Source organism: Varroa destructor, unplaced genomic scaffold, assembly GCF_002443255.2.
Source record: "Varroa destructor unplaced genomic scaffold, Vdes_3.0 BEIS01000001.1, whole genome shotgun sequence".
NCBI lineage: Eukaryota > Metazoa > Arthropoda > Arachnida > Mesostigmata > Varroidae > Varroa > Varroa destructor.
The window spans coordinates 67939517-67954230 of NW_019211454.1; the positions used below are offsets into that span (position 1 = coordinate 67939517).

General features: G+C 38.8%; 1 protein-coding gene across 1 annotated transcript in view; it reads left to right on the forward strand.

The window, feature by feature from the left end:
- LOC111242811 (corticotropin-releasing hormone receptor 1-like) overlaps positions 1 to 14714 on the forward strand; it is an 86683-nt gene that overhangs the window by 66856 nt on the left and 5113 nt on the right. The window contains exons 7-9 of the mRNA XM_022787636.2: positions 5894 to 6027; positions 10978 to 11060; positions 13654 to 13792. Coding sequence (XP_022643371.1) covers positions 5894 to 6027; positions 10978 to 11060; positions 13654 to 13792 — 356 coding nt within the window. The remainder of the gene's footprint in view (positions 1 to 5893; positions 6028 to 10977; positions 11061 to 13653; positions 13793 to 14714) is intronic.

Sequence of the window (14714 nt, forward strand, 5' to 3'; positions counted from 1 at the left end):
AAAATGACTTAGGATGATACGTATTAATTCTGAAAAGTCTTATGTAATCCATTTTTATATCGAATATGCCATGTTTGAACTTAGCAAGCCAATTTTCAGGAGAAGTTAGCCAAAGTCCTTCTACACGTCAGACCCATACCGGGTTAAGTCGGTGGCTTACTGAGTTAGGTTAAAGGCGAATAAGGAGCGTTGAGAGTGCGATTTTTTTTACTATCTGACGTATTTCTGTTTGGAGCACAAGATCGGGGTGAGATCTAAAGGTCCACACAAGACTCTGCACTAAACTTTCATATTATAACTGCATAAAACGTCTAGAGATTAGCAAACGGTAAACTAAAAAAAAAAAAAGCTAAAAATAAAAACGAATCAACCTAATTCAAAAGGCATTTATTGCCTCGCATAAATTTATTATAATTTTACCTTTAAAAGCAGATGGTGGTTAATAGCATTCAGCAGTAGAATCGCTAGCAGTGAACAATGACTATGGTGGCGTCAGGTTAGATGACAGAGGTGAACGAGATCAAGCAGTACAAGTTCCCCCCAGACCTCAGACTAGAAATCAGACATATTATATGATGTCACTAAAGAAAACCACACCCTCACTTACGCGTCTAGAGTACGCTACGTATGCTCTTAAGGTTGTATGTAGCCATGTAGGATACAAGATCGTTAGCCGTACGTCTTTTCGGCCAATTGGGCTTAAGTTTTCACGATGTAACTGTATCGTCATGACGCATGTCTGCGTAGCATTGTATTCTACAAGTGAAAATCAAGGTAACAACAGGTTCAGTACCTGCTCTCTGTTGATACGATTGAAATTATTGCAAATATTCCCCGAGATTAGCGCAATCCGAGGAAGAAAATCTGTTAGATTTTTGCATTAGTGATTTCTCTTGCTATAGAAACACGTGCTGGTCTTTTAAAATTGGTAAACTGCGCCAAAATTTCCAGAGCTAAACTAAATGCTCATTCAATTTAGGCGACATTTTGTCAAAAATCTCTGTTACCTAGATTTGGATCAGTTAGACACAAGCTAAAAGCATTCTCTAATTCCTCTGAGTGAAGTTGTAGTTGAAGCAATCACCCAACAATTGATGACTGAACAAAAGTAATCCTCCTCAGAACGTTCTGGGTTCTTGGCGTTGGCTGACCGTTGTATGACTCTATAGGCATTCGAATGGTGAATATACCGCGACGTATTTGTAACTTTCTAATTACTATCTGGAATATTGACCGGACAACGTAATCGGATTTTACCAGCAAATCAAAACAAAGCTATCCAAAAGCAGAAAGCACTGCATTAATTTTCGTAGATTTCTATTAATTCTCATAATGGCTTCGCGCATTCCCAATCAAAATCTTCGAGTTGCTCTACAGTTGCAAAAACCATAGTCGACTGTGTCAAAGGTAGTATTAAATTTAAGTTCGAAAAATAGCCCTGAAAATCTCGGGACCTCCCAAAGGTTTCCGTTTGGCTTTTTTGGTCGGAGTCCTTTTGAATTTCGAACTATTCATAGAAGGCAAATAACAATATAGCTAACCATCTACATTCCTACTGTATAGGGAAAGGATTAGAATGCAGGGACTAAATCAATGATAACCGTACAAAGAGAGGCAACAGAAATTATGGCCAAGATATCTATCTCAATTACTCTGATGGGCCACGTACGTGTGAGTACCAGAGTTTTTCTTTTGCCAGCAATCCGCTCAAGTAGTGTCCTACGTCCCGCTGTAAGATCAATTAGATCCATATGCATTCGTTTTGTGATAGTTTATATGACATATTGTTGCGTCGACATTAATAAACAATAATTGTAATATCCGCTAAGTTTTATTCAATAGTTCCATATCAGACAAGCTTAATAGAGTTCGGCCTTTATTACCCCCGAGCATTGCGCGTGCCCTTGAAACAAATAAATATAGATACGTGCCTGTTTCCATCCGAACACCGATCTCAGTATCTATCTTTTCCCCTACAGCCTTTGCGTTCGTGCCTTGCGACGATGCTTGTATTTCGACTTCTACTTAGTCCTTAGTCTGTGGCACTTATTTTAGATTCCTAGTTAGATCTGACACGTATTTCTACTGCGATTTAAATAAAATCGCTCCTTTCTTACTTTCACACTATTGTCGATGACTTGCACCCCTTGGCGTATCTTGTGACGGTTTTCTGAACATGCTACATGTCCAGGACTTCCTAAAGGTAATGTGTAATCGTGTGTGAATGGTTATGTTCATGAAAGTTATCTTTCAAGAAAATCTTTTGCAAAAAAAGAAAGTATCTAAACATTCGTTCTGAGTACCAAATAATCTTCACTTTAAGTTTTGCTAGAATTTGTTGCATGTTCAAAATCAACGCTTCTAATGTATGTACCAGCTGTCCATATAGATGTCTTTAGCCGCAAAAATATATTGCTTGCTTTTTTGGTTTATGGTAACCCTGTGATATGACCAGAACTAGCAACAGTGGTATGCTTTTAGGTCTATGTTCGGGCTTCGTACTGGTATCCTGTTGAATGTACCCCGCAGCTGTAGGAGCAAATGTTGGTGCTACTCTCAGTCTGATTAACAAAAGTCAACGACGTAGACTATATTATCAGAGAACGATATACTTGTTTTGTAGTTACGTTTTTTGAAAAACTACGGAATTGATTTCGTCGAAAAGGCTTACTAGCGAACATTATTCCACCATCCCATGTAAACATGTTACTTCTCGAATCGGGTTTGTTCTATTGCAAGACGTTTGTATCCCTCATTTTTCGAAAAACTAGTGAACCTATTTCGCTGAAGACGAGTCTAGCTAGGGAAAAGTTGCAAACTTACGTTCACCGGTGGACATTTTGAACTAATATGTTTCAAAGAACCTAGTTTACTGCCTCTGTTCACAAGTAACTACGCTAAAGATGGTACACCGGTACCGTTGTAGGGAACTATAGGTGAAGCAACCGATTTAACAACTCTCTTCCATCGCAACCCTCTTCAGCGTCCTGGAAAACTACAACAGTACTGGGTTCGGATATGGTAGGCGATGAGAAAGTCGTTAGCATTATGTAACTAGAAAGCGCCACAAACGTTTCTTGCTCACCAGGAGTACTTATACGAGTTGTTAGAGCTACTCAACATTAACTACCCTAGTAATAACTAAATACCCTTAACAAAATGTGATGTTCCTGCCTATCTCAAGTTTGATCTAGATTAAGAGTTCTTTTAGCCGACCACTTTGAAGTATTCAACGATCTTCATGTGATTCGAAGTTATTCCTCAAGCTTTTTGGTCGTTATCTTAATCGTTTCGCTTCAAATATGCCTATATATTAAAGCTATCCAATCGTTAACTTATATATATGTATATGCAGGTGAGTACAGTCAAATTTATTATACAATGTAAAAATCTCACATGCTTCAACCTCTACCAAATGTTCTTATAGCTTCTTGTCAAGATATGCCGATATCGTTTAACTAGCACGCACCCCGTGTCGGGACGAACCGTTCAATGGTTGCGAACTATCTTTTGTTTGTCGTGTGCTTAAGATGATACTGTTGGCTATTTCTTATTGTCGAACTTCAGATCCGTACGCTGTTACGTAAACGAAGTAAACGAAGGACGCTGTAAACTGTTAGCTTTTGTAGCAACTGCAGCATCTGTATTCCTTTGGGCTGCGTAGTTGCAAACCTATATGTGAACGTTGCGTGACTAATAGTTCTATTTTAAAAATTCAAATCAAAATGCTCTTATTGGTTAACTAACATATAACATAACAGTTCTAAAGGTTGTATTGTTTTCAATGACAAAAATATATGTTTCAAAACGGATACCGGTTTTTAAGAACCAAAACTAGACATTTTTTACTGACGATGCGGCATTGGGAAGAGGCCATATCGGAGATTAATATGTTTTTATGCTTGCAGTTGTTGCTTAGACCAATAAGTTGACGATCAGATAAGATAACGAAATGTATTTTTGAAGAGTTTTCGATTGGTGCGATGGCAGAGCTAGGTTATTTTATCATAATGATTGGTCGTGTGTGGCAAACGCATTCGCTAATGTTTTATAGTCGCGTTTGTTGTCTCTCGGGAAGACTTATCTAAAGGGACAAATTTCGGTGCAGATTTTTTCCTGCCGGTTGCCGTAAAAATATCCCATTAAACAGCATAAGCTAATATTAAAACGTCCGATGACCCACGCATGGTGAGCTACGCTTTTACTGTGGCGTACCAATCATTTTCGATGGAAAAACTATTAGAAGTTATCTTTTGAAGATCAGTACAGCGATATATACGTTCACGAGTTTAAGCACCTGTCTATTCGAGATGACTACTCTTTGCTACTTCAGCCCTCACTCAGGTCATCCTTGATATGGTCAACAACCGCCATCTGCGCCTTACACGATGGGAATGCATTTATCAAACATAGTTTTCCTAAAACAACTCTTGATTTAGTAAACAATTTATCACATGTTTCTGGAAGCTTCACAATTGCACAGGCGCAACCTCTTGTCAGAGGTACTTTGTTGAACTTGGTTTTTTAGGAGCCTATTATGGTATACGCTTTAACATTCCCGAATCTAAATAGACATAAAACATTGTTTATTGTTGTACTTTCGAAGATTGTCGCCTCGATTCAAATGAATCTCATAGAATTAGCTGAACTCTAGAAACGAATATCTTCCTCACCTCAGACTATTGGTGGTTTGTTTTGGAATTTGTGCTTCTGTGATCTATTCTAAGCTAGTTTTCTCAAAGCAGAACAGAACGCTTGAACATTCGCGCCGCAATATCAACGCGAAAATAGCTCTCCGACGATTTGTCGATCCGTACTTTTATATTAGATAACATTGATAAATTAGTCAGGCAGATCTGATTAACTATATTGTCATATCTTTAGATTAGAAGCCAAAGCCGATCTGCTGTCACCGCTAGATGTTCCGCTGGTTTTATAATGATTATGAGAATATACATATATGATATGAGGGTAAGCTTCTAAGCCTTTTAAGCGAGTTAAGTCATACGAAAGAATATATTCTCGGAAGGATTTGCTCAAGGACCGATATACCCTTTCGGTACCACATTTGCTCTTCGTACTGATGTAACGGTAAGTCACCTTTATATAATCCTGTCTAAGCTATGGCTGACGCGGACCGACGCTATGTCAAAACGTCACGAAATCTATTTCCAGGACATGGCAGTGTGATCGTGTATTCGGAAATAGATGCTTCTCAAAAGGGATTCTACGTAACATTTTTTAGATGACACGTTCCACTGCCTACTTATAGAAGAGTCCTAAATATCCTGACTACTTTGGCCACCAGCTGCTCATCGGAGTGGCAGTTCGTATTTGTCGCAAATGACATCCTTTTCAATGTTTTTTCAAGTAATTTTACTTATTATAATACTGAATAGCTAGAGCCTTTAGGAATCATTTGCGCGTGTGTCCTTTTTTTCTAGTCGTGGCGGCACAGTAATTAATCGGCTCATTTTCTTTTCTGCACTTGAAGCCTTTCAGTGCCAGTAGCGCCACACTGGGGCTTACTGATCGTGAGCAATAAAATAAACAGCAACTTAAGTTCAGAATCCGACTAATCTGAATATGCTTAGAGGTACTTTAACAGCTGATATGAAAAATCCCGCGCGTTAGCTCTAAACGATTGCGGCTCTAGCAGATATTATACATATCTGTCGAGAACGGTATTGTTTCATGGATATTTCCCCCTGTACCGCTAGCCTAGAAGCCTGTGTACCCCAGACTAACCAAAATGTCGTCTTTCTGCCGTACAGTTTGGATCGTCACTACAATATACATACAAACATGATTTCACTATAAAAGGCTTAAAATAATTCAATTAGCCGTTACGTCATACCCTCAAGATTTATTCGATTTCATTTTCACCTTATAGGTCTTCCTCTGGCAACTCTTCTGCCTTGGGCCGGTGCGATGCAGGCTGAATTGCCTTCAGTTGGTTGCTGGGAAGGCTACGCTCGGTCTCCTGCTGTATGGCTCCTCATTGCGCCAAGACTTGCGGCCCTTTCTGTAAGTTCAAAAGTTAAACCGTACACGTACAAGCACTTGATCGCATTGAACCGTTGAATCACCCTATAAGCACCCAAAGTAACAGTATGAAGTAGCGGAGTTAGATAGTTGCTAATAGATATCATGAGCCTGATAAAAGGAAAGGTGTTCCTTCGTTATCGAACGAAGCAGCCGACCTTACCTCTGCATTTGATCTGTATATCACTATGGTTCTCAAGGTCTTTGCGTATGCTTCTTCGCTTACCTCTAGCACAAGAGCATCAGTCGATCTATTGTTCAGGTAGATCAGCTAAACTTCCGGAAAGCTTATGACCGCCACAATCGGAGGAAAGTAGAACTGATACTTATTTCAATAACTAAACGACCTGATGCTTCCTCTGCAAATCGTTCTCCTCATAAGCAAGTAGAGGAAAGAAGATCAACAAAAGAATATAGCTGATCAAATGCCAGATGGAAGCTCTCCGACAGAATCTTCTGATCTCGTTTGTTCAACTTACTGTTATTTGACTTGTATATAATAATACGTTCATTTTAATAGAAAGCAGTGCGCGGCGTATCTGACAACCCATTGAGACATTTGTCTTCTTTCGAGATTTTTGGAGAGAGCAGCTATCGTTCATACGATATGTGCAAGCCGCTGTGATAATTCCGGCGGCTGAATGTTTAAAATGTGAAGAGCGCTACTGCCGTAGAAGGGCTGTGTGATATATAATATTTCGACTTGTCAATTCCTCGCTGTATAACTAGTTTCTAATCGCCCAGAGCATCAACGTGACAATTGTGTGACATATACCTATTTTTTTGACCTTGGCTAAAGGTCGATCACCAAGAATATCTAGTCTTTATTTAGTGTCTTGCCTTAGAGCTCAATGGTGTGGCAAAATATTATTGCGAACATAACTTTTCGCCAATAGGAAAGTCACAAAAGATGGATGAAGAATTGTTAGACATTAAAGGTGGATTCATGCTGCTGGGAATGAACGCCCTTAGCCCAAATCTGACTTGTTTTATGATATAATTTCCATCATTGGGGCAGTTGTATCTCGTTTAAAGCTTAGTGTTCAAAGATGTTCTAACTGATGAACAAACGTTAAGGGAACACGCGACATGAATAGACTACCATTGCAATTCACTCAATCAGAATGGACAATGCACCCAAACAGTAAAAGGGCGCCAATACCAGAGAGCCCTTCTGGGATCTCAGAAGAAGGCAACACTTTCATAGCAACAGGAGATGAAAGCAATCCATTTAAAAGATCAGTAATGATACTCAGATCTTTTATCAGGAAACGTTCGAGGCGTTTTCTCGGATGGCACGATGGACACGAGTTACAGGCCGTAAACTTTGCCCAGGAAACCGAGGGAAAGGATGACGGAAGCGAAAAGCTGGCTAGTAAGGATTTGTTGTGGGACCTTTATACGTATCATCGAACCACAAGTGACGCTAGAGGCGGAGGTTTAGGGCGACGGCGAATTGTTAAATATATCTGTCTTGATAAGGTAACGATCGCATAACAACATGTCTGTTAACCTGTGGGCAGTAAGTATTGAAAGAAAGGTGGCTGCGATAGACAGGGAGACGGACAACCACTACCAGAGTCGAGAAACAAATCGCCGCTATACTTTTGGTAAAAAAGAAACACGAAATCGACTGGAACATATACGATTGTAGTATGGATCTATCCGTGCTGCTGCCTCAACTATAAGCAGTTCCGATGCTCGCCTGCGAGTGCATTGAACCGAAAAATAACGCAGCAGAGACAAAAACAGCCGAAAGGCTCCTCGAAGCTATCAATGTAGGGAGCAGGACCATATAGCGGACAAAACAACGAAGTACAACGTATGCGTAAAAGAGACTACACTATCAACTTAGTAGTATGTAGACTATACAGTAGAGTGTCAAGCAAGCTCCCAAAACGCTAAGGAAAAATCCAGCATCAAAACAATAAAGAGCGGTCACTTAAACAGCCGATACTCAGGCGTTCCAGGAAGCAAATATAGTTTTTCAAGTAAATGTTGACGCAGTGAATTTCAGGTGCACTTAGACAGCGACCACAGGTTTACCAGTTGTCGAAAGGCTGCATTTGAGAAAAGGGGACGAGCTAAACGGGTTTATCACAGGAACTGAAGGGGAAATATTTGAAGGGCCAAAGGCTGAGACAGGACCTACGACAAAACATGACCACGGCAGGAGACACTAATAGTAAACCCCAGTATTTGAGCCTCCCTCTTTAAGCTAAAAGCGAACTGTGTCTTCTAAGCAAGGCTGCAGCCTATTGTTGTTTTTACCCGGCCACAAATATAGCATAGGTCCCCGAGCTTGCGCCTACTTCGGCTGTGTCTTAGGAGTGTTTTTTCAAATGATCTTTGCCTAGGAAGGGTTGCCATTTATTTCAAGTCAAAACTTCTGCTATTACGCCGTCTGTCCTTCGCTGGATTGCGATTACAGATTGGGGTTAGAGTCATTAACATCTGATGACAGATCCAGATATTATCGAAGCAATAAACGTCATTTATTAATTCTGCTCAACTATTCATCTATCCTTTAAAAGGTCTCCGCTAATTAATCATACACTGTAGTTTACGAAAGGGTGACGTTTAAGAAGCAATGTATTGTGAAGATATAATAGTTACGTAAAATTATCTGAATTTATGACTCAACGTATGTTAAAACCATTCTATTTGTTATGGAGTATTTGAGTTGATATGCATTTTTTCCATGTTTTACTACAAGTAGCCATGTTGGCCAATAGATATTTGAAGTAAAAGAGCCCCAAGTAAATCATCTTTACCTCAAACCCTATCAAGAAGAATCAAACAACGATCTGTCTACAAAAATATTCATCGGCCGACATAATAGTAATAGGGAACTAAGGGTTTTTGGGCACAACAAAGCAGCACGGCCAATATCCAATTAACCATTTCTAGATATGTACTCTATAACAACCTGCCATAAGATTATAAAGAGGGCAGCTTCAATGACTGAAGCTTTTTGAAGGAAGTCATGTTATTTCGAGTTATTTTACGTTGTTCGCTCTTTAACCTAGCAAAGCTGCGCGGTTTTCACGTCTTTTTTGCTAAAGGACTACTTTTCTGTGCCATTCTGACAATCTGGAGCATAACTTTTTACCAGAATAAAAACAAAATCTGTTAGAAGAACCGAGCGTGAAGGAGATGAAGCATTTGATGATATCTGGATTTTATAGAAAATCTTAAAAAAAGTATTGACCTAGAAACACGGTTTTATCCGGTGATATTTGGTAAGTTTCACATGGCAACGAAGATATCGAGGGATGAGTTAGGTGAGGTTAGGTCCAAGTCACCTATGTAGACCAGTGGCAAACCATTTTGATTATGGTAGTTAATCAATCTACCGGAAATAGCCTTTGAGTTGTAATACAAAATGGCTCCGACTTCACTGTGACACACACGACCACTGCAACAACTTGCACTGATTCTTTCCACTGTTAATAATAATTAAAGTGGAGCCACAATTGCAAGTTTCAACAAGCGGCCATTGATCGAAGCTGTTATTACAACTAAATTTAATAAAGAAACGTATCCAAGAGAAGACCAGAAAAATGAGATAACGGAAGAAACTAAGTCTTATGACAAGTATATTAGAGATGCTTTGTCCGAAGGCATTCTCCAAAGGGAATCAAAAAAAAGATTGATGGTCGTATGTTCTGAGGTTACCTTGGAAGAATATTATATTTGAATTAACTCGCACCCTAGCCTGGATAAATGTGATCAGGTTAAGAAAGACCTCCCGTAGTCGAAGGGTCGGTTCCCGTAGAGGAACCGTAGTCGGCTTTCCCGAAGTAGAATGATAATATTCAAATTAAGCCACCTGGATCGACCGACTGAAACTATACGATATTTTCACCCATGCTATTTCATGACACAATGAAATAAAATTCATTTTTTGATTAAATCAGTTTTACATAATGGTCAGCACCTCGGACTTTCTCGCATACAACGTATACGACCTTATAGCCTGTAAGCAGGCATGTTTCAGTGAACAGTCGATAAAGTATGGCTTTCTAAAGAGCCTTTAGCGAAGATATCTCATAAGCTCATATATATGTTTATCTTCAATACCTAAATATATAAACGATGATGGCGACGAATGTTAACTTACCTTGTTGGCGATCTGCAACAGAGAATAGGGGAAAACAGAAAATCTCTTACTTACCCTAACCTAGACTATTTCGTAAGTTGAATTATCGTTCTTTGTTATTGTCATGGGAAAAAAAAATTAGCAAGAGCCTCCTTCTTCGTTAGCTAAACAGCTGTCGAAGCTTGAAAGGTCGATCTTTGAGAGAACTTCCATTTGCCCACTGCTTCTTGTCACACACGCGTTTTCCAAAGCTTCTCATGGACACACTTTTCCCTAAGCCAAATGCTTATGTGTAGCGCACAAAGAAGTACATATATGGATCGAGACAGATGTTGGGATGTTGGGCAAGAACAAGCGAGGGCAATTTACTTACTGCCGAAATACCTTGAGTACTTCAGTTCGGTACAAGAACTACAAATCTTTTTTTTTTTTACAATTACAAAAGTTTGTTACTATTGCTGTGCTAAAAGAGAGCGAACATCTTTTTAACAACTGTAATAGACCGGGCGAATCCGGCCTGGGGTAAAACGAACCTGGTACTGTGCTAGCTTATATTTATAGCTAAGTTAGATAAGTTTTCATGACATTGTCAGTATAGAACATTGACAGTTACAGGGTTGTGTAAGCTGTTGAAGTGAATGAAGAAGTGACGAGCTAGACCCTTTATTGCCCCCTTTGACGTGCAACAAAACAAAGATAACTTAAATATTCTTATATATAAGGAATATATATATATATATATTCCTTATGAGAAATCCTACGTATTCTTTATTTTGTTGTTTTGCTTATTCGATAAAAACGATTTCATTCACGCATTGATTTTATTTCAGATTAATATGGTGTTTTTAACAAACATCATTCGCGTCGTGGTGTCAAGAACTCAGCGAAACAGCGATGAAAACAAACAATTCAAGTAAGTTGTTAAGTTCTATTTACTCGTAAACGTACAAAAGTACTTGATGCACCTTTTTTCTACGAAAAATCTATTCAATATGTGTCAGCTTATAATAATTAATTGTCCAACTATCAATTAATCTGATTTTTGTATTCTACACATCAACGATTCGTGTAAAAAAAAAATAAGCTCATATACGACTGCTTGGTCAGATTTTTGTTGCTATCTGCGCAAAAATTTGCCCAATAGTCACGTAAAACTTTACATTAAAATTGTTGAAGTCCAAATACTCAATTTTGCAATTAGGACAAAAACAGATACTATAATTCTTTTTAAATTAATACTACTTTTATATCTACATATGAAGTATATAAGATACGCCGCTAGACGCTTTCGCATGCTGCTTCGTGCTCTGCGTCCTGCAAACGTCTACAAGTTACTGATCGCAGCGTGGCCTGGGTACCCAACGTGCATCTGCTTCTTGAATATATACCCATGGCAACCATTGACTAACAAGCATGTAGGCATGCTGGTACATATCTCAGCTTCAATGAAAGAAAAATCATCAAAAAACTATTACCAAAAAAGAAAAAATAGCGGCTTCATAGGTCTACTGGCGAAATCCCAGATAACGCCTGACAAGATTCAACCATTATCGTTACTCTTATCTATTCGATATTGATCACAGGCTATTTTGACGTAAATTTTCGTCTTGTTATTACTACACATAAACATAAATTGGATTATGAAAAAAAATCACTGAAAAACAGCGGACTCTAATAGTCAGGCTCCCACAACAACATCGATTGCAAAAAAATGGCTGAGTAGGTCGGAGTGTCGAAGTGTGCAGTTGACAGTATAGTCCAGACGGTAAAAGGTAAGGTGTCTCTGTCAATAAGCAAAATAGGAAACAAAAATCGAGAATAGTGCACAACACAACGACGAAATAGGATCATTCAAAAATTATTAATTTGTAATGATTTTTCAACTGCTTCAAAGGGAACAGACCGCGGACTGACTTCGTCCGTGAGAGATAAATAGAGCATGGCATGCTGATTTCAACTGCGCTAAGCAGAATAAACAGGTGAAGACTAGAAAAAGACCTTTCCTTTATATGAATTGCATTTTAAAATTTTGACTAGTAACTCTCAGTATGCCTACAGGCAGTGTGGTGAAAGATTCCACGAATCGTGTGCAACGCAGCAGGTCAAACATCCGAACAAAGTAATGGCGTGGAACGTTATTTTTATCCACGGTGCAGGAGCCCTACATTTCATCAGTGGGATTGTGAGAGAGCGACGATGCTGTGAATTCGTTCAAAGGATCATGGGTCCAAATACAAGAATGTTACTCATGTGTGGCAAGTTACTATGCCATATAGGAAAGTGTGCCTCTGAGGTATTTATCGCTAATGACGTTGAGGTTCTGCTATAGTTTGAAAATCTACCTGATTGAAAAATTTACTCGACTGAACATGTCAAAGATCGAGGCAAGGCCCGGCAGGAGATTACCAGTTTTCTCTCGTAGTTCAGAAATACAGCACTACAAGAATGGATCCTGACCTCTGGTGTGACGGAGAAGGTCGAAAGTGTGGTTAGAGTGTGCGAAGATGAGTTTCAGCAATGGTCGTAGCCAGGAGAGAAAGAATTAAACACTGAATTTAGTACATGTCCTTTCTTTCTGCCCAGTTGGAAAATGTTTCTCTGGCGATAGCGTCATCATGTTATCATGCTGACATTAGATAACAAAGGGAGGCAGCTTCTAGATTAAAGAAAAACAAACGCGCGCAGATATTTAGTTCGGAGGCAGAGCTGTCGCCGATCAAACATATATGAAATTTCTAGGTGGCCTTGTTTTATTGGCTAATGACTGTACGCTTTACCGCAGACACTACATGGACGCTGCTCCTATAGAGCGCGCACCGAGTCAGCTTGGCCGTATTGTCGAAACGGTTTGGCGAATTTTTTGAGAGATAAAAATAAAACTTTTTTTTTTTCTGAAAGAGACAACGATCGAAGAGTTAAACAGCTATAGATTTCACGGAGTTGACCCATCCTGTTTTCGTTCAAACGTATATGCTTAACGGGATCATTGTGCGAGGCCTGTAAAGCTGGCATAATCGTTCGGAGGTCAAGCTATTTGATCTCATCGTTTTTCTCTTGCATCGTACGTTTTTTTCTCTCTGTTTTAGAGCAAAGGGAGGTCGAAATTTTTTAGTGAAAGTTTTGCATTTGAAGGTCAGAAGAATTTGCTCCAAGAGACTGCAAGCTTCCGCCACAAGATATCTCCAAGGAAATGGGCTGGGTTAGAAGTCCGACGGACTCATAATAGATACACAATCATCTCAGAGGGTTTGTAAACTACTGTATTGATACCTCAGAGGCCATTAACAGAAATCTCGATTAGTTTACTTCTTCTTTTTCTTAAGCTTTATTATACATAGCACAATCAATCCTAAACAGAATGCCGTAGATCTATGAAACTTGACGACTGAACTTGAATCATTGTTTGTAGGACAAAAATTGGACCACCGGATTTCTGCGGACACAGGTTTACCAACACAAGTATTCTTTTCTACACTGTTTTTTTCGTTTTACTGATCCTTCACTAGGAAGGCAGTCCGTGCAACGCTTCTGCTTTTTCCGTTGCTTGGCGTACCTCATCTACTGTTCGCTATAAACCCACATGAGATGGATGCGCGCCTTCAAAACGCCTACTTTGTTATCAACGCCGTACTACAGTCCTCTCAGGTAAATCATTTTTGCCCAGAACACGGAGTATACGACTAAGTTAAATGAATTGTACTTGTTAGAAAGTTGAACTAAACTGAATTTTTTTTGCAAATTAAATAAAACCTAAAATGGCATTTATCTTTATACATCCAATTGAGAGTGTGCTGCAAACAATCATTTATGCTTGTGCGAAGTATAGATTTCTATCTATTGTCAATGTTTTTATATACAAAGAATAAAGAAGAACTGTGGAGCTTTGATATGACAAAAGTTGAGTGTGCAGGATTCTAGCCAAATATGGGAGCTAATTCAACTGATAGTGATTAAATCCATAACCAAAATTGGCTTCGCCGGGGCCGCGGGCAACTGTAGATGTGTTTCATTCATAATACGTTAAATCTGAAAAGATTACAATAGAGTTGCGTTTTTTAACGTAAACTGACTGCCATCGATCTCAGCCAACGGTTGAATCTGTTTCCAGAACGTACGTAAGTGGGGTCGGCTATCAGCCGACATTTAATGGACGTTGCGGTTTATGGGGTCGGCTGTTTTATAAATTCTGTTTCTCGGACATCACTAAGAATTAGAGATTTTTTTAAATATTCTTTTTTTGTATTTAATAAACGATTACGCAAAGTATATAAAAAACGATGATTGACTGCGTCTTTGAAACATTGTCAAAACATAAGCATTCTTTATCATTTCCTTCTATTTCGTTCATGAATATTTATATTTAGTAATAGATTAACTCTGTTTTGAAAATGTCACTTTTTGTGTCAGCTTAACGATGCTTTTATTTTTTTTATAGTAATTAGTGGTAGCACATATCGCCGCAAAATCAAGATATAATAGTTATTTAATTGATTTATTGATACTTTTTCCATAACGTCACTGAGACTTGAATGTCTTTTTATTTTCTGTTTCTATTTTTTCATATTAT